Here is an 18,588-nt window from a genome sequence, read left to right on the forward strand (position 1 = left end):
TGGGCTGCAGGTCTGAGGCATTTTGTTAGCATATTTTCTATCACTCTTATAGCTTGATAGGAAGCCTGATTCAAGCTGGGTGGGGTGACGCAAAAGAAAAATGTTCCCCATGTCCCCTGGAGGGCTCCGTAGATGAGGAGGAGGTGAGGAGGGGTGCAACAAACAGCATACTTGGATTCAAAATTGATTAGACACACCTGTCCTCAGGGCAAGCTGACCTGCATGTTTTCAGTTCAGCAAAACCCTGTCAATCAGCCATCAATTAAAATCATGTGTGGTTGTTTGATGGTTTATCCACCATCAGTCATCAACCTTAAATTCAGCCTTTGTGATCATAATTCAACATTGAATTTGGTTGGGACATCCCGCTCATGTAAATCGTGGGGGTGGACCACTCCACTTCTTGTAGTACGTTGTAGATGTTTTTGTGTCAATATGTCACACAAAAACAGTCAGTAAGAATTTTTATGGACAAGTAAGACAATGTACAGAAAGGAATCTCCACCCACTGTCATCTACAGTGCTTAATTTAAAACGTGAGAACCCCCACTCAGTAATAAAATGCTCTGACCCAGAGCGCTGATGAGGAGAAGATGTGAAGGTGTGCAGCAAAACAAAACATACATTGATTCAACATTGATCAGACGTCGGCATTTCACTCATTAGATTTCAACCACAAGAAAACATTGATTCAATGACACAGTTTCAACATTGGTTACTTGGCTAGAGCTGGATGGTTGTTTGATGGTTGATCCACCGTCAGTTGTCGACCTCAACCAAAAATCAACCATTCTGCCTATAATTCAACGTTGATTTACCATCGTCTGCTCTCTGGCCAGTTAGAGGCTTAGCGAAAATTTGCTGGCGTTTTCATTTAATTAGCTGATCCATCTCTTCAGCCACTTTGGCAGCTTCTCCCGAAGAAACCAGGTTTCATTATGTATTAGATATAACCTCCAAAATTACAAGAAATAAAGCTTGATTTCTTATGGGCAATAAATTGATATATGAATTTCCTTCTCTGAAATGAATGGGGAAAAATTAAGATTTTCAATTTATTTGACATATTTATTTGCAGCTACGAAATAGCAACATTAGGCATTAAACTCTTGTCGTTCAGGTGACTTATTTTTTTATTAAACACGTTTCATACATGCTTAATCTTTCATGCTTAGATGTCAGTATAAAACAGCTGCCTCAAGGTTTGCAAGCGAATGTTGTATCAATAAAGTTAAATAAAAAAAAACAGTGCTCGGAAAGGCGTGTCCGAACTTTGAACTGTGGTCCCCGTGTTCAATGAAAGAAGGAAGCAGCGCTGAGCTAACCCTCCATTATCGGTTCACTGCACGTCGCCACTAGCAGCTGAGGAACTCCACTGAAAATGACAGACTTACAAGTGAGTATGAATACATTGACTAAAGTGTGAAGCGTGTTCCAGCACATTAAAGAAGTGGGGGGGTTAGTTCAGTGGTGTGTGGTGGTTAGCCTCTTGGAAATGGCCATTTCCAGGCAGGTTCCTTTGGTTTAGAAAAATAAATTACTTAAAGGGAGCTGCTAGTGGGAAGAGTGTTTTTTCTGGTGGCACCGGTTTAAAAATGGTCGTTGGTGTATAAATGTTCATCAGGTTTTATGCCTGCCTCTGGCTACTGCACTTTTTTACAACAAAAAGCATGTGTTACCCACCCACCACGTATTAACTTTGCTGCCACTGTGACTAACGGCACGTATAATCTTATTAACCCTTGCGTTCACAAATGGGGTCCAACTGACCCCTCACCCGTATCACTTGCATCATTTGCCTCAGTCCTAAGTAGACCGGAAGTCTATTGTGAAAAGTGTCCTTCAATTACGTCATCACTGACCTCTGATCAGACTGCGCGACATAGATCAGACACGTGTTCATATTTCTGGCTGATCGGTAGGCTAAGAAGCTACTGGTGTCCTGGAGGCAGGGGCGGTGCCAGGAATCTTGGGCTCCATGACAAAAAATGAAATTGGGGCCCCCCCACACAGCTGCTGTTACAATTTCTTGAGTCTGACCCATCAAAAGTGTCACAATTTTAAAGCCTTGCTTTCTTTGGTTCAATACTGATAACTAGCACAATATTTACTGCTCGTGAATTTAACATGGAACCTTCTTGCATACAGTATACAAGAAGGGTTGCTTAACTTTTTTTCTATTAGTTTTATCTTACTGAAATATCTCTTCCCACGAGCAACACCAGGCAATGTGCAAAATATATATGAAGCAATCCAGACTTCTAAAAAGAATTGCCATGTTGTTGCATTTTCTGCAAGCTGCAGTATATAACTTTAATTAAAAATATATATTTTCTCCATATTTGTTAAAGCTGTCACAATGTTGTGACAGTTTGCTATGAGATGGATAATCTGTGATTAAAAAGATCAATCTCCTCTACTTCCTCCCTGAACTATTACTGGATAAAGTAATGCAACGTTCTGGCCAAAAACAACCAATCAGAACCAGGAGGTGGGTTTTAGTGCTGTCAATCATCCTCATTCACTCACTACTAAATGTTCTAATGGTGGAGAAACAACATATCGCTCTGTGCGATGACGGACCCTGATTATCAACAGCTGTATGTATGAGAAGGGGAATTTTTTATTTTATTCTGGATTTAAAAACCTTTTTACCCGTTTGTCCATTTAAATTTACAATGTTTTTCAAAAATACTGTGTTCAGTCAACTAAAAGTAATTACTTTGATAATACCAAACGTTGTTGGGGTCAGAGAAGGTCAACAGTTTGATGATTAAAAGAGCCTTCCTCTTTTTTCCTGTAGGCTAACTTTGATGTGGCCGCAGCTGAAGTAAAGCAGCTGAAGGCGAAACCATCTGATGAGGAGATGCTGCTGCTCTACTCCTTGTTTAAGCAAGCCACCGTGGGAGATGTTAACACAGGTGAGACTGCCTCCTCACAGAAGTGCACTCAAATTAAATTCATAAATACTTATTGATCTCAAAGGGAAATTAAATGTTGTAACTCAGAGATGCAATGCACTAATCTACACTTCAGTTTTGCTACTAGCTGTTAGGCTGTAAAACAATTTAGGTTAAAACAGAGCACCTTGTTTTAGAAACAAGACGTTAAGGCTTCTGCTTTCATTGCTACACCACTGAGTCAAACATATTAGGAAATTAATTTAGTTGTGTTTGCATGGTGGTGCTGCTGACAGAACCTTCCTTGTGACGGTGCAAAGTTCAAATCCTGGCCATTTCCTGTTGCCTCAGTTCTCTGTTGCTCTGTTCTTCCTCCCACTGCCCCATCATGAATGTTAGGTGAGATTGGTCACTCTAATTTACCCACCCCCCATGCCCTGCCCTATGATAACCAGCAATACTGAGTAATATCAAATGGCTAAAAAAATAGTCTGCTAGCATGACAGTCCAGATTGAATTTCTAAGCAATGTAACTTCGGAACCAGTACAAGTCGTCTTACCATCGTATCTCTATCATCTTTCTAAAGCTCGTCCTGGAATGCTTGATTTTACTGGAAAAGCTAAGTGGGATGCCTGGGAGAAGCAGAAAGGTATGTTGGACCACAGCGTACACCTCCAGATCTGTCCATGACCTCCCAACATGCAGTTAGGCGAACCAGCGACCCACCAATTGCAGAACAAACTCCTACCACTATGTCTGTTTATGCCACTTTGCATGCAAAACTGGAGTCCTTGTGGAGACACAAGACGTGTTCAATGGTTTATTTCTCCTGAAAAAAACAGTCTTCCTTTCTTCTGTCAGGCAAAAGCAAAGAGGATTCCATGAAAGAGTACATCAAGCTGGTAGAAGAGCTAAAGCAGAAGCATGGAATCTAATCACTGCCAGCGAGTCAGGACAGCTGCTGCACAGATTTGGACTCTTCCAATTAACCTGTTTAAACACCCTTTTAATAAAGCCGAGGATCCTCTTCTTATAATGGTTAACGTCGGTAACATGAAGGTCTCTTAATGTTGCAGTGCTGGTTAGAAATCGCCTTCAACTTGCTTTTTAGTGTTATTATAATGTCCATTGTCATTTCAAAATGAAATAACTGCACTTAAAACATGTGTTGTGTACACCCAGACTCTAATGTTTCTACTGTCCAGGCCAGCTAACAGCATTGCCTGGGCCTGAAAACGATTGTTTTATATGGGCTCTCACCAATGCATTATACTGCTAATGGACAAATTAATCTGTCTTTCTCAATTAAAGACATGGTTTAATTGTCTTTAAACCATGTCCATAATGGTTATCAATGGCATGAAGTTCTAATGTTGCAATGCAGAAACTGTCTTCAGTTTGCTTTTTAGTATCTTTACAATGTCCATTGTAATTTCAAAATAAAATAACTCCTTAAAATGTGTGTTGTTCTCCCTGACGGTCCATTCGTATGAGTTTTCCTCCGAAACACCATCCATCCATTTTCTGTACACCCTTGTCCCTAACGGTGTGCTGGTGTCTGTCTCCAGTTAACGTTTTGGGTGAGAGGCGGGGACATTTGGACAGGTCGCCACTCTGTCACAGGGAAACGGAGACAGACAGGACACACAACCATGCACACACACACACACACCAGGGGAGAATTTAAAGAGACCAATTAACCTGACAGTCATGTTTTTGGACTGTGGGAGGAAGCCAGAGTACCCGGAGAGAATCCACCATGCACAGGGAGAACATGCAAACTCCATGCAGAAAGACCCTGTGCCGGGAATCGAACCCAGGACCTTTTGCTGCAAGTTAACAGCTCCACTGTGCAACACCTTCCTAGATAATAAGAAAGCTGAAAGTCACACAAAACCAAACTTGGGAATATAAAATTCTGAAAAAAGAAACGCTGAACAAATTGATATCTTTTAAAGGCCTAAATATTAGTTTGTGGAGTGATCCAGGAGGATTTTTATGAAGCACTTATCGAGGCTCATCTTCATGGAGCATGTGACTGATTCAGGAACTGTTTTGTCACATATTTCTAAACGTATATTTTAGAAAGAAAAAAGATGTTTAGCATGTTTTTTAAAAATGTATTTTACATTTTTAATATAATCTTAAGTATATCCACTTGATAACTGGATAGCAAATGGATATTATACTTGATATCAAGTATAACAAGTGGTGATAGCCTATACCATCAGAGTGGCCATCACCATGCTGCCACGATTTGATACATTTGATACAATATGCTGTATTTCAGAAAAATCCAGCACATTTAAAATATACTTAAATATATTATTTTTTCTCCACCAGGGTCCTCCTGAACTTAAGTTACCATATTAACTTCATAAGTCATGCCAATTACGCCCTCCCGCCTCCTTTCCCACCTTTCACAAACTGGATCTGAATGTCGGTTATATTAAATCCCCACTACTCAGCTCATACCCCTCTCTCCCCCCTCCCACTGCTCAACAACTATGTGGGTGGTGGGGTGCTAGAAAGGTGGTTCGCCCAGGGCGCCAAACTGGCTAAGACCGCCTCTGCTTGCATGAGCTATATTCATATTTCAGCCATGGTGCTGCTAGCGTTCGTCAGCCATCAGAGGAGGCGTCGATGTTTTATTCAGGCATTGACCGACGTCACTCAATGCAGATGGAGGGCAGGAAGTAAATGCAGCCTGTTTACTTGTTGATCCAGCTTCAAAATGCCTAAAGTCTGTGTTCTGGAGTTGTGGATACAGGTGAACACTACTGCTCTGAAAGATGATGGTACTTTTTAAAAGTTGTTTTTTTTGTTTGTTTTTGCTCTTGTGGCCTTTCTTGAGAGTGGTTAGACAGGAAATTAGATAATTACCCCTGAGCAACCACAACACCCACTCAGTAAAAACAAATTAATCAAGATAAAACTTTTGAAATATTAAGTTTAAATTGTAATTTTTTCTTTAGATTTACATCAAGCCTCTGCTGGTGAGCATATGGAGGCTGTCCTGGAGCCCAGCAGGTGGTTTTAGCACCTTTAGTCTTTTTCTTATATCGTAATTCAATAATGACTCAGTGAACCTGGGATTTAGTTCAAATAAAATTCTTGCTGTTATTCTTCCTCAGCCACTTTCTCAGTGGGCGTTTATAGTGAGCCATCAGCCCATTTTATTCATGGCAACATAAGTAAAAACAAACATAGTAAAACAAAAGTAATTTTACCATGTCAAAGTAACGTTTTGCAGTAAAACAGTTTGAGGAGAATGGGGAACTTAATCTTGTTGCATGTGTGTGTGCGTGTGTGTGTGTGGGAGACGGGTTTTGGGGCGAGGCACAGTTCTCCTAAATTCTGTCATACCCGTTAACTTCCTTGTCTGACAGCACATCTATCTGCCTACACGCAGAAAAGCACCATCTTGTGAGTGGTAAGTTTCTTTCACATACTTTTTGTAAGTAAGCCACTTTTGTCGTCTCATGTTTGTTCCCCCTTTGCTGTAGTTTGCTCCGTTTCTACATGAATTCGTACGAATGCAGACATTCAAATTCTAATTGGGAAAAGAACAGCGATAAAGACGGAGAGACATACGATGAAACGTTTGGGTTAAAAATAATGCACCAAGCAGGAAGAGTCGGGGCTACCATGTAATTTTATCAAAATTATAGTTTATTGGGTCACAAAAATTCAAAATTCTGTGTAAGACACACGATACACATTCTTAGGATGTGTATCGTAAGAATTTCATATGAAAGTGACAAAGTTAGGATGGTATGGACGTTCAGTCTTTCGAAAATGAAAGTTATTGATCTTAACACTACATTGCAGAGTTTTCTGAAAACAGCAGGAGTGATCTAGAGCTTAAAAGTGATTTAGGCACTTTTAAGCCTAAATTTGGGCTCAAAAAAATCCCAAATTTGAAAAGGTCTAAAACATCCTTCAATTTATTTGAATTTTGGATTTTAATCCAAAATGTAATCAACTGTCATGATGACACCAGTGACCTTGTGGACATGTTGACTTGCAAAACGTCTCCAGTATTTGCACTGGTTCATCCAACTATGTGCAAATATACAGAAACTGGAACATTTTTGTGGGTGAACCATCACTACTGGCTTCACTGTTTATTGTTAATATTAAGCTTACTTATATTTGCTTGTCATAAGCAATTTATGTAACTTTATGGCCACATCTAGTTGTTTCCCAAAATAAATGTTGGAAAGGTACGTAATGACTGAAACAAAAGGGGTTTTCAGAAGATGTTACTACATCTTGCTAATAATGGAGCAAGTTGCTCGGCTAAATCAGAAAGAGGAAGTACGCTAGTGAGCTCACGCTATTGTCAGCTTTTTCCTTTTATGGTGTAAACTTAAGTTGATCTCTGAATTTAGTATACGTCAATTTAACACAGAACTTTGATGCCATGAAGCATTATATTTTATATTGTAGCTTTAATTTTTGTGTTGAAGAGATTTACTAGTTTTCTCTAGTATAATGTTTTAGGGTAATCTTGGGGTTAATTATCTTTTGTATGTTTTGTGTCGTCAGAGAATGGACTGGTGTGTGCTTTCACTTCTGCTCCTTATGCTGGGCAAACATGGTAAGTTGGAATAATCTGAAAAAACATAACTGCATGAATACGATTTATGGCATTTCTTTCTGTGAGAGCAACACATTAATTAAAAAAAAGAAAGGTCTCCATCGGAACAACATGGAACTTGGTTTTGTTTGTAGTGAGGCAGGAAGCCTCAGAGTTTGCAAAGGTGTCTCAATTTTAACACAGGAAATTATACTGATAAAAAATACTTTCCATTCTACAGGCATCACCCACATTTTACTAATACACTAAATATCTGCAGAAGGCTGGAACAAAACATTAAAAACTCTTGAAACATTTTGGTTCCACACCATGCTACGTTTCTTACATGTACTCTGTGGTTTGTTTGAAGGGCTGTGTCAGCAAGAGGAAGTTTGCTCAAAGTCAGCGATCACTTCGTGTAAAGACTGCATCACATCTGGGCCGTTCTGCTCATGGTGTAAGGAGCTGGTGAGGAACACTTGTTGTATCAGCAGTTTAATGAAAGTGGCTGGATGGATTAACACTACTTGTATGCATTTATGGATCTTCATATTTACTGTAATGCAGTCGGTCAGCAGTACTGTGTTAATAAACTGTGTTTATGGTACAAAGGTCAGTAGACTCTTCATAACTACTGCAATAACACATCAATGAGTTCCTGGCATATTTACCTTCAACTGTCACTCAAAAAGCTTACATGTTAGTCAATGGGACCACACTGGGGTGTCAACATGCCAGTTAAAGGCTTAAATGGTATTTACCCCAGTGCACAGTTTTTTCCAGATGTAATATAATTGATATTAGCAGCCCTAAACACATAACAGCTACCACTGCAGGGTTTTGAATTGTCACATTTCTGGCATAGACATGTAGTTTGTTCACACCACAGATCTCATAACACTTCACTCGTCACCACATATATGGCAATCTGCAAGAATCATTTGAGCAGCACTGGTAACAGGAAGTGAGGTGTTTTTCTGGTAAATGTTCCACTTTTAAATATATCACCACTGAACTGAGTCATGTGACAGATAAGTTGATGTTGAACAATCTAAACTATTTTTGATTGCCCTTTCATCGCTACTTCTGCATCACCAAACAGGAAGTTTGTGCAACTCTGAGTTAAGGCCCTATTACACCCAACCTTTTTTCCTATTTCACAATAGACCTTTGTTTAATGCAACTGACTGTAGCTTCCTAGGCTCACAGCTGCACTATGCACAAAAAAGGCCAGTATGGTAACATTCAAAGCTCTCAACTGTATATCCAGGCAGAACGCAACCAAGGTGGGAGGGAAAAAGCTTCTTACAGTTTAATTTTTAAACACATTTTCCTTTTTGGACATGTAGAAGGTTGTCATCAATGTTATTTTATTGAAGTCATACTTCCATTAGTAACTTAAAGGAGCTATGCAGCTGGTTTCTTATGATTTTATACTAACCCTAACACACAACAGGACACTACTTGGAGGAAGATCCTTTGCTGTCCAACACAATCAATTCTTATTGGGGGCTTTTCTGCGCTACAACTTTGAAACCAGAGGCTTAGAGCCCCATCCACACAGGAGTATTTTATTTTAAAATGGAAAAGTTTAAACTCTTTGTGCAAGCAGATGGAAATGGTGTTTTGTTTTTCTTTACCCAAAGTGAAAAAAACCCGCTTATGATCAACAAGCGTTGCACAGTTTTGACCACCGTTTGCAGAGACTGTCAGCTACTAATGATTTCCATACCAATGTTTGCTCTTTAGCTTGACAGATATTTTGTTGTTTGGCTTTCACATAGAATTTTACCAAAGGTGGAGAACAGGAAGCAGCCCGCTGTGAAACTCGAGCAAAGCTGATGGCAAGAGGCTGCAAAAGAGAAGAGATTATTTCTCCTCAAAACACCGAGGAGATTAAGCAACAAGACCCTTTATCCAAGTCGTCTGGCAGTACAGAACCAGTCCAAATGACTCCACAAAAAATCGACCTGAAACTGCGACCTGGTGAGTGCAGTCAGTTGTTACTGTCCATATCACTGAATATATATATTCTAATACATGTAGAAAAGTTTTGTGCTTATTACATTTAGGAGTAAATGTTATCATCCTTTGGAATCTCTTATTTTATAGATCAAACTGTCACTGTATTCCACTTATTGGTAATATGGGTCCATGCATACAGTAGATTATACCATAGCAGGAGCTTCTCAGTGATGACCGTCAGGTTTCTTTCTCTAACTGAATTCTTTATGAGCATTGAAATGTAACTAATTTTATCTTGTCTTTGCTTACAGGGCTTCCACACAAATTCAAAGTGTCCTTTAAGAGGGCTGAAGGTTACCCTGTGGATCTTTACTACTTGATGGATCTCTCCTACTCCATGAAGGACGATCTGGCTAATGTAAAAAGACTGGGAGGAAATCTTTTTGATGCTTTGAATAAAATTACTAAAGATGCTAAAATAGGTAATGCATTCTTAAAGCATTTCTTTTCAAATGCACAGAAAAATTTCTCAAATTGTTTCTCAATACTAGTAAACAAAGTCACAGACCAAAAAGCTGAGGTTCAAAAGTCTAATTCAGTTCTTCTGCTGAATTTTATCTTTTGGAATGAGCAGCTGATGCTCAGCCAATTTGGAAAACAATCAAATATGAGACTTGTATGTACAAAGATCTGTAACAAAGATCAACAGGACTTTATCTAAATAACTTAACCTTTTTTTTTAACTATAGCTAAAGTTCTTTTCTACAGCTTTCAACAAGTTTGGCTGACAAAGTTCTCATCACAGTGCATTTATTTGACTCTATACTTTCACTAGACTTCTTTATTTACATCTGTGTAATTACAGGATTTGGGGCCTTTGTTGATAAAACCGTCCTTCCTTACACCAACACCAACGAGGAGAAACTCAAGAAACCATGTGATGAAAGTGAGACTCAATGCCAGGCTGCCTTTGGCTACAGACATGTGCTCAGTATGACACCGAGTCGGGACGTGTTCAGACAGAAGGTGGCAGAGCAGTACATCTCTGGGAACTTGGACTCTCCTGAAGGAAGCCTTGATGCCATGATGCAGGCTGCTGTTTGCGGGGTAAGGACTCCACCAAAGCCGACACAGTCATGTACAATCTGTTAATCAGTGAAGCTGCGTAAGAACAATTAAGGTTTGTTTCCATGCAAGTGAAAATACTCCAGATGTAATGTTACTGCAGAGCCACTGTGGTAGAAGTTCCATATGATTTAAACCAGCAGGTTTATGGTTTTATTCACAAACCACTCTGTGTTGGAAAAAACAATATTCTTGCCCATAATTTGGTAGTTAGAAGGGGCAGTTAAACCTTCACTCCTCCTTGTTGTTGATAAGATGTCTTAACAACAAGGAGGCAGACACACTGAGACTCCATTCAGTCGTTTTTAGACCGAGGGCAGCCAGACTAATTTATTTTTCTAAATTGTTTTTGTTAGGGCCCTCCAGTAGTATTTGTTACTGTTTGTGCCCCTCCAAATAAAAAAAATAAAGAAACTAAATTATTGATCAAAAAATTCTAAAAAGGGCATCTGGGGCATTTCTGACAAATGCCATTACACCAACTAATGACACCGTTTGTTTCATTCGTCTTCGGAGCAAGAGTATTATTAGTTGTACTGACCGTCTTTGTACATTTTCCACTGAAGATGGAAGTTTATGGTTGTAAGACATTTTCCCCTTGCTGACACACTTCACAGGATAAAATAGGCTGGAGGAACAGCAGCACTCGGTTAATTGTACTCGCCACGGATGCTGGATTCCACATGGCTGGGGATGGAAAACTAGCAGGCATTCTGGAACCCAATGATGAACTGTGCCACATGACAGGCAACCTGTATGAAAAAAGTAATGACATGGTATGTATGAATTGTGTTTTATTTCTGACAAAGAGAAATTAAGCAGTGAATTCAAGGATGAACAATTTTGTCTTATTGTGTTAAGTAGCTACTGACCAAGAGGGTAATTGGATAAATGACAAAAACTAAATACTTGAATACTTGCTGACATTTCCCTCCTTTTTAAATGTCCCCTTGCTTCACAAAGACACCCCTTCTTTATTATTATATTTTAATTCTAATTAACAAATTCTTCAATTCTCCTGTGCAGGACTACCCGTCTGTTGGACAATTAGCTATGCAGCTGGAAAAAAACAATATTCAGCCAATATTTGCTGTAACAGAAAACGTGAATAATGTTTACAAGGTAATGCTGACCATTTCTTTTAATGCTGAAAATTTTATTATAACAGAAAAAAATTGTCAACTAAATCTAAAATCTGTTTGTTCCATTCTTCCTTTAGGAACTCACTAAAATGATTCCAAAGTCAGTGGTGGGAGTCTTATCATCAGATTCCAATAATGTTGTTCAGTTAATTGAAAGTGCCTACAATGTAAGTCTGTTTGTTATCTAGCACTTTTCTATCCATACTTCAAAGAGTGTTAGGGCGCATTCAGACCAACCCAGGACTAGAGCTCTGAATCAGACTCTGATTCAGATTCCTGCTCATCCCTCATTGGGATAACTTTCAGTCCCCTATGCTTTAAGGGCATATTGACCAAGTATGGGGCAGATACTTGCCGAAATCCCTCTGAGGAATTTGTTAAAGTTCGACATGCATGAAAAGTGAAAAACTCTCAAAAATTACCATTTGACTCAAAATGGTCAACTCCATTCTTGTTTTAGTGGGTTCTATCTATGTACCACATTTCAGCTTTCTGTGATTTAACAGTTGGCCTGTCTCACATTAGGATGTGCTGTACAGCAGCTTGGCCACACCCATTAAATTCAATACAATTAAGATATTTTAATATATTTAATATATAAAAATTTTGGGTACAGTTTGGAAAATTTGTAAGCTTCCAAAGTGATTTTGTTTTGTCTGAGAATCTTAATAATAAGCATTTTAATTCCATAGGCCTTCACAGTGCTTTTGCTACTTGAGACTAAGAATTGTTTGCTGGTTTTGCAAAAAATGTGTAAATATGAATAATCTGTATATTGTTGCAGAACTTGACATCTAAAGTCACAGTGACTCATGACATTCTTCCTGACAACGTACGAGTTGAGTACTTGGCACTGTGTGAACACCGAATAAATGAGGGCCCCAATAAAGGCGTCTGCGATCAAGTGCAAGCGGAAAAAGAGGTCAGTGTTTTGAGATGCTTTTATTCTGTCATAACCCAGTGAAAATTAACCTTTTCAGATATTTGAACCTGGTTTATCACATCAGAAAAAGATGTGATAAACAATCACAGATTTGACATTTTTTACAGCTGTTGACACAGATTAAATGATTAACTGCTGCAGATTTTGTTACCCAATAAACCTTTTGCTTTTAGCTACCTTAGCCCTTTATGTTATATAAGTGTATGAAACATGTTATGGAACTGTAGTCATTTTCCATCCTTTCCAACCTGCTAATACTGGAGTAGGAAGGGAAATCTAGATTTTCTTTTGCAGCCCTCACTACATCCAACAAAACTGATTATTTGCTGGCTTGTTTGTGTCATATGTAGAACTCTGTTACTTTGTTGCTGTGGTTACAGCCTGAGCGCTGTGTGTCCGGTTCTGGGGGAAAACCGTTAGAGCTGCTATCCGTTTGTGTGCATGTTTTCCAACCATCAATAAAGCTGAGTTATAAAAGACAAAACTAAAGCTTGTTTTAGTGTGTATGTAAATATGCATAAGTGTTGTGTTGCTGAGTTTTGTGGGAACACTAAAAAAATTATGTTAGTGTACAGGAACCAAGCACTTCTCTGATTTCCGGGTCCATTCCGGCTTTCGCTCAGAGATGCTGCACAAAGTAATCGCAGACTGATATAAGTGCTGTAAGTGCACTTGCTGTTGTAAAACATTATTCTCTTACTCTTGGAACGAAAGGGATACAGAGGTAATGTTAGGCATTAAGTGGGCTGGAGCTCTAAGATTCTTTGGTACAGTGGCATTTTAACTAATACACATTAATTTGAACTGGAGATGTGCCATGGGAAGTAGCCCTTTAGATACCTTGTTAGCTCTGATAGATCCGCTGTAAAGTTTCAGTAGGTTTGTGATTTTAATATTTTTACACACCTGATCCATTTGCTCTCTTTACAGATATCTTTTGAGGTTACTGTGACTGTGGACAAATGCATGGAGGAAGAAAAGTCCTTCACTATCAGCCCACTGGGAATTAAAGACAAACTGACGGTAACCATTTCTACCAACTGTGAGTGTCAATGTAATGACCCCGAAGGCAGCAATCACATTCACTGCAACAGTACAGGAAGCATCACCTGTGGTATTTGCAAGTAAGTTATCTTCCTCAGAGTCCCTGTTTTAATATTTTAGTCACATATTGATGTTTAAAGGAAAAATGTGTTTTCAGTAAAACATAGGTATTTATTCAGTATTGCTATAGGAGTGAGAGGCCCAGATGGTAAGTTACCCCTAACCCCAGGCATTTGAGATCTTTGATGATTGTTTTAAAGCCTCGTTCACACGGCACAATTTTGGAATAGTTGGCCGATTTTCAAAATCTGAGAAGCCACACACCAGCCAATTAAAAATCTTAAGTATAGCAGGTTCGACCATAGCATGTGTGATGTCCAGCCACATGGCAGGAGCAACATACCAAAGTCCAAAACGATTTTACCCACAAACATTCGAATTCCAGATAGAAAATCCCATGAAACCCCACCATCCCATACATAAATTTAAAGTAAGCAAGCAATTTCAGCATTTCCTTTTTTTCTGTTCAGCTTTGCCACATGGAAAGTACCAGAACCTCGCTTCAGTATTATCGCAGTTTGGGCAAATATGAATGGATCCGTTTGTATTGATTTTGATAATAATTAGTACCTTAAATAACTTTTTTCTCATATCAGTTATTATTTTGACAACTCTTACCTGATGATAGTGGGTTTTCAGTGGTCATGTGTAGTCGTCTAAGTAGTTAGTATATTGCATCTGGATTTTCTATCAGGGACTGGGGAGGTGAGCCTCAGCCACTCACCTTGAACAGGTTTGCCTGGGCATGCAAAATGGATGAATATAACTTAGGGAATAAATATTTTTGTGAAATAGGTAAAAAAAAAAAAACTGTTTAAAACAAAGCCAACTGTAATTAATTCTAATTTTGATTTGGTTGTTGTATTGTTATTTTTAATATTTCGTTTTGCAGATGCAATCAAGGTTTTGTGGGTCAGTTCTGCAACTGTGCTGTTGGGACTAAAGATGAAAGCTCTCTTCGAGCAACCTGTCGGAGGCAGAATGGGACGGAGTGTGAGGGTCGAGGAGATTGTGTGTGTGGCGCATGCCAGTGCCACACTACAGAGCAAGGAACCTCTTACCATGGAAAATACTGCGAGTGTGATGATGAACACTGTGAGAAGTATGATAACAAGCTGTGTGCAGGTAAAGTATTTAACTGTTTGTTTGTTTTTTTAAGTAGATATATTTTTTCATCAAAATATTTCTCAACGAAAGACTTACAGATGGATGTGGGACTTTTTATATACAAAACAAATTCAAGGTGGAAGTCATAAAGGTCATTTATAAACCAAACAAAACATTTACAGCAAACGCTTAAACCTCAAAAATAACAATATTTGCAGTTTGGTCTTGTAAGTATTACTACTAAGCATTTTTAGAGCTTAACATCCATTAAAACATTCAGGAAACCCATAACCCTGGTGATTAAAAATCTATTATGTCTGGTCTGAAAACTCAGACCATAATAGTCTGGTCTGAGTTTTGCAAATTTGCAAAGAGCAAATTTGCTCTTTGAATGCTCCAAACACACAGAATCTAGTGGAACTGCTTAGGAAGGGAAATAGTCAGGTTACCTTAAATATCATTTTATCAAAGTTTTCTCACCATAAATTTCCTCTCACTGGATGATCAAGGCCCCAAGGGTGGATGAGATTCGTCTGGAGTTCTTTAAGGCTCTGGAGGTTGTTGGGTTGTGTTGGTTGACACGATTCCCCAATATTGCAGTCTGCCAATTTCCGGTCCCCCTATTCAGAGAGGGGGGTGGGGCACAGAGTGTGCTCTAACTCTAGCTTAGGAGTGCCCACGTCCAGTACTCGAAAGTTACCATCCCTCAAGTTCTAGATGTATTCCTTCTTCAACTCACCTGAGTCAAATGGCTGAACTCCACCTTCAGCATCAGTCATTCAGCTCTGCAGAGGCATTTTAAAACAGCTGCAGGATAGTAGATCCTCAGGAGAGGAAGATTGGACACTCAGTCCAGCTCATTCTGGGTCTTCCAAAGCCACAATGGACACAGTGGTCCTACTTTGAGTGTGTGGCTGGGGAGAGGGATGTCAAGGGTTTTCTCCTTCCTGTGCACTTGATCTAAAATAAACAGAAGTGCATGGATGAACATACTGTTGATTAAAATCATTTTAAAAATGAATACTGAAACTCATTACTTTTAATGTAAAACATTTAAAGTAATAGTTTAAAACCCCTTAATCTCCACCCCTTGATATTTTTTTTTATATTAAAAACATGAGGAAGAATTAAGAAATTTAAGAAGCCTCAAATGAAGGAGGTCATTATTAATGTTGATGAAAATTAAAGTGGAAAAAATATGACAACCTTTTTAATTCTCATTGCTTTTAGGAAATGGTAAATGCAACTGCGGACAGTGCCGATGCGATCCAGGTTACCAAGGCAGCGCTTGTCAGTGCAAAGTTTCTGACGAGGGCTGCCGTACACTAGACGGCTCTATTTGCTATGGCAGAGGGAATTGTGAATGTAACCAATGCAAATGCAAAGGTGGATATCAAGGTCCACAATGCAAGGATTGCAGTGGCTGTCCTTCTGCATGCCTGACGAAATTGTAAGAAGATTAAAGTTACTACTTTATTTAAAGCTGCTTTCAGAATGTTAATGGTTCCTGTGAAAATTATATGCCTCATCTTATTTATCTGTTGTATTTTAACCTGTTCTATTTATGTTATTCTCAGGAGTTGCATTAGCTGCCTGTCATTGAGTAAATCGAAAGAGAACTGCATCAATGTCTGCAACAATACCATTTCAGAATATAAGAAGGTGGAAAAATTCAACTTGCAGAGCAAAGAATGCCACCAGAAGGACAGTGAGGGGTGCTGGATCAAATTCAAGCTGGAGCAGTTAACTGGAATGGATAATTACAATGCTGAAATTCTGACAAAGAGAGGTATGTCACTGATTGTCAGTTGTTTTTATTTTGTTACCCGTTTGAATAATAAACTGCATTGTTAAGGCTCTGGTGACTCTGCAATGTTGCATCGACATTGGGGGAAGTCCTGCTGGGATGGGTCACACTAAGTCCTGGAGAAGAGAATCCATTTTTTGAACTTTGGATTCAGGAAGAGCAGTGTGGTTTTCGTCCTGGTTGGGCGAACTCCCATGCACCCTTAGGGGGGGCATGGGAGTTCACCCAACCAATATACATGTTTAGTGGACTTGGAGAAGGCATTGGACCGTATCTCTTAGGGAGTGCTGTGGGGGTGGACCATGTTGTCTTGGATATTTTATGAACTGTATATCAGTAATGGCTTGATTCTAATCTTACAGAATGCCCTGAACCACCCAACGTCATCGCCATCATAGCAGGTTCCCTTGCAGCTGTGGCTGTAATTGGGATTCTGTTGCTGATGCTGGTCAAGTTACTGATCCACATGAAGGACCTGAAGGAGTTCAAGAAATTTGAGAATGAAAAGAAGAAATCCAAGTGGGCAAATGTAAGTTGTTTTTATAATTAATATTCCATCTATCTGTCTGTCTGTCTGCCTGCATATGTGTTTGTGTGTAGCGTTTCTCGAACCGGACCACTTTTTTCAGTAACGCATGTCTAACGCATTACTATTTCAAATCCAGCAATCAGATCAAAGTTACTTATCCAGATCATTGTGCGTTACTATTTTCTTTTGTAATTTCATTTTATTTCCTCTGTGCGTCTTGCCGCCGTTTCTATGCAACTGCAGCAGCTGAACACGTCACGACAGAAATGTTAACAATGGAGGGAGGAGAGAGATGCACATTTTGTTGCTGGAAAAACAGGAACTATTTAGAGTTTCTGTCAAGTCCAATTAGTATAAGCAACTTTTTATAACAGTGACACTGTTATAACATTTACGTCATATCATGATTTCTTGGTTAATGTCAAGTTGTCATAACAAAGACATTTTGAATAATGTCAACTTTGCATTAAATGTGTCATGATTTACCGAATGACACTTTATGACAACAGTCATAAATATTCATGAAGGCTTACTCATGTTCATGACAGGTGTTATGTCATGTTTATGACGGTGTCATGACAGTCTTATTCACAATCCGTCAAATGAAGTGTTACCAATTATTTTATCATTATATATTATTTTTCCACAATGACCACTCGTCACTGCGAAGTACATTGGTCAACATAACTGGATGAGATCCAACAGTAAATTTGGATGATCCTTCACATCGTCTGTCTGAACAAATAAAGATTATGTGTAGCGGCTAAAATCCTATATTTTAGGCTACTGGTGGTTGTTGTTGAAAGGCGTTGGTTTTACGTGCGCTCAATTAAGATTCATGATGCCGATCTTCCGTTTGACATAAAATAAAGTCATTTATTTTCAGAACAATGTCCATTGTCTTACTGTTTCCATTTAGATCCACATAAATTTGACATACATCCAAACCAAGCACAGTAGAAAACTGTTTCCCTCTGCCTTTTAACAACACCTGAACAGAATGATGGTTGACCTTAACCCATCCCCCCATCAGACACTCAGAACTCAAAATCAAATACGCCCCCTGGTGGCGATAAACACCAGAAAGGATAAATCAATTTAGCCCAAGATTACATTCTTTAATCTAGTTAAGTTCTTATCCATAAAATGTGGCGTTTTCACAAGACTGAAACACAGCATAAAGAAATGCAACTAATGTTAAACTTTCTTTATTTCCAGGCTGACAATCCGCTGTTCCAGAATCCCACCACTACCGTGGCGAACCCTCTGTTTACTGGAGAGTGAAGACCCTCTGCTACATCTTGACATTTATTCAAAGCTTTGCTTGAAACATAAGATTAGGGCTGTTGTAAACGAATATTTTAGTAATCGAGTAATCTATCA

At 39.0% G+C, this 18,588-nt stretch overlaps 2 protein-coding genes across 3 annotated transcripts in view; both read left to right on the forward strand.

Annotated features, from left to right (window-relative positions):
• The first annotated feature begins 1,265 nt into the window (after positions 1 to 1,265).
• Positions 1,266 to 4,363, forward strand: LOC106949492 (acyl-CoA-binding protein-like). Its single transcript, XM_015035751.1, has 4 exons — positions 1,266 to 1,396; positions 2,804 to 2,921; positions 3,488 to 3,550; positions 3,763 to 4,363. Exons 1-4 carry the CDS (start codon positions 1,382 to 1,384, stop codon positions 3,834 to 3,836), a joined length of 270 nt encoding a protein of 89 aa, XP_014891237.1. The 5' UTR covers positions 1,266 to 1,381; the 3' UTR covers positions 3,837 to 4,363.
• Positions 4,364 to 6,230: 1,867 nt separating this feature from the next.
• itgb2 (integrin, beta 2) overlaps positions 6,231 to 18,588 on the forward strand; it is a 16,779-nt gene continuing 4,421 nt past the window's right edge. Inside the window, exons 1-16 of one of the 2 annotated variants that reach the window (XR_001425391.1) lie at positions 6,231 to 6,334; positions 7,453 to 7,504; positions 7,854 to 7,951; positions 9,268 to 9,469; positions 9,760 to 9,930; positions 10,314 to 10,555; positions 11,191 to 11,349; positions 11,600 to 11,695; positions 11,793 to 11,882; positions 12,500 to 12,637; positions 13,589 to 13,782; positions 14,655 to 14,887; positions 16,100 to 16,319; positions 16,447 to 16,658; positions 17,039 to 17,205; positions 18,424 to 18,543. Coding sequence is in view for 1 of the 2 variants with exons in the window: in XM_015035752.1 (XP_014891238.1) it covers positions 7,456 to 7,504; positions 7,854 to 7,951; positions 9,268 to 9,469; positions 9,760 to 9,930; positions 10,314 to 10,555; positions 11,191 to 11,349; positions 11,600 to 11,695; positions 11,793 to 11,882; positions 12,500 to 12,637; positions 13,589 to 13,782; positions 14,655 to 14,887; positions 16,100 to 16,319; positions 16,447 to 16,658; positions 17,039 to 17,205; positions 18,424 to 18,489 (2,337 nt within the window). In the remaining variant the exon portion in view is untranslated. Of the gene's footprint in view, positions 6,335 to 7,452; positions 7,505 to 7,853; positions 7,952 to 9,267; positions 9,470 to 9,759; positions 9,931 to 10,313; positions 10,556 to 11,190; positions 11,350 to 11,599; positions 11,696 to 11,792; positions 11,883 to 12,499; positions 12,638 to 13,588; positions 13,783 to 14,654; positions 14,888 to 16,099; positions 16,320 to 16,446; positions 16,659 to 17,038; positions 17,206 to 18,423; positions 18,583 to 18,588 lie in introns of those variants that run through there. The other variant, XM_015035752.1, reaches the window with a different exon arrangement.

This window comes from Poecilia latipinna, unplaced genomic scaffold (genome assembly GCF_001443285.1).
Source record: "Poecilia latipinna isolate Pla-1442-1.1 unplaced genomic scaffold, P_latipinna-1.0 Scaffold348, whole genome shotgun sequence".
NCBI lineage: Eukaryota > Metazoa > Chordata > Actinopteri > Cyprinodontiformes > Poeciliidae > Poecilia > Poecilia latipinna.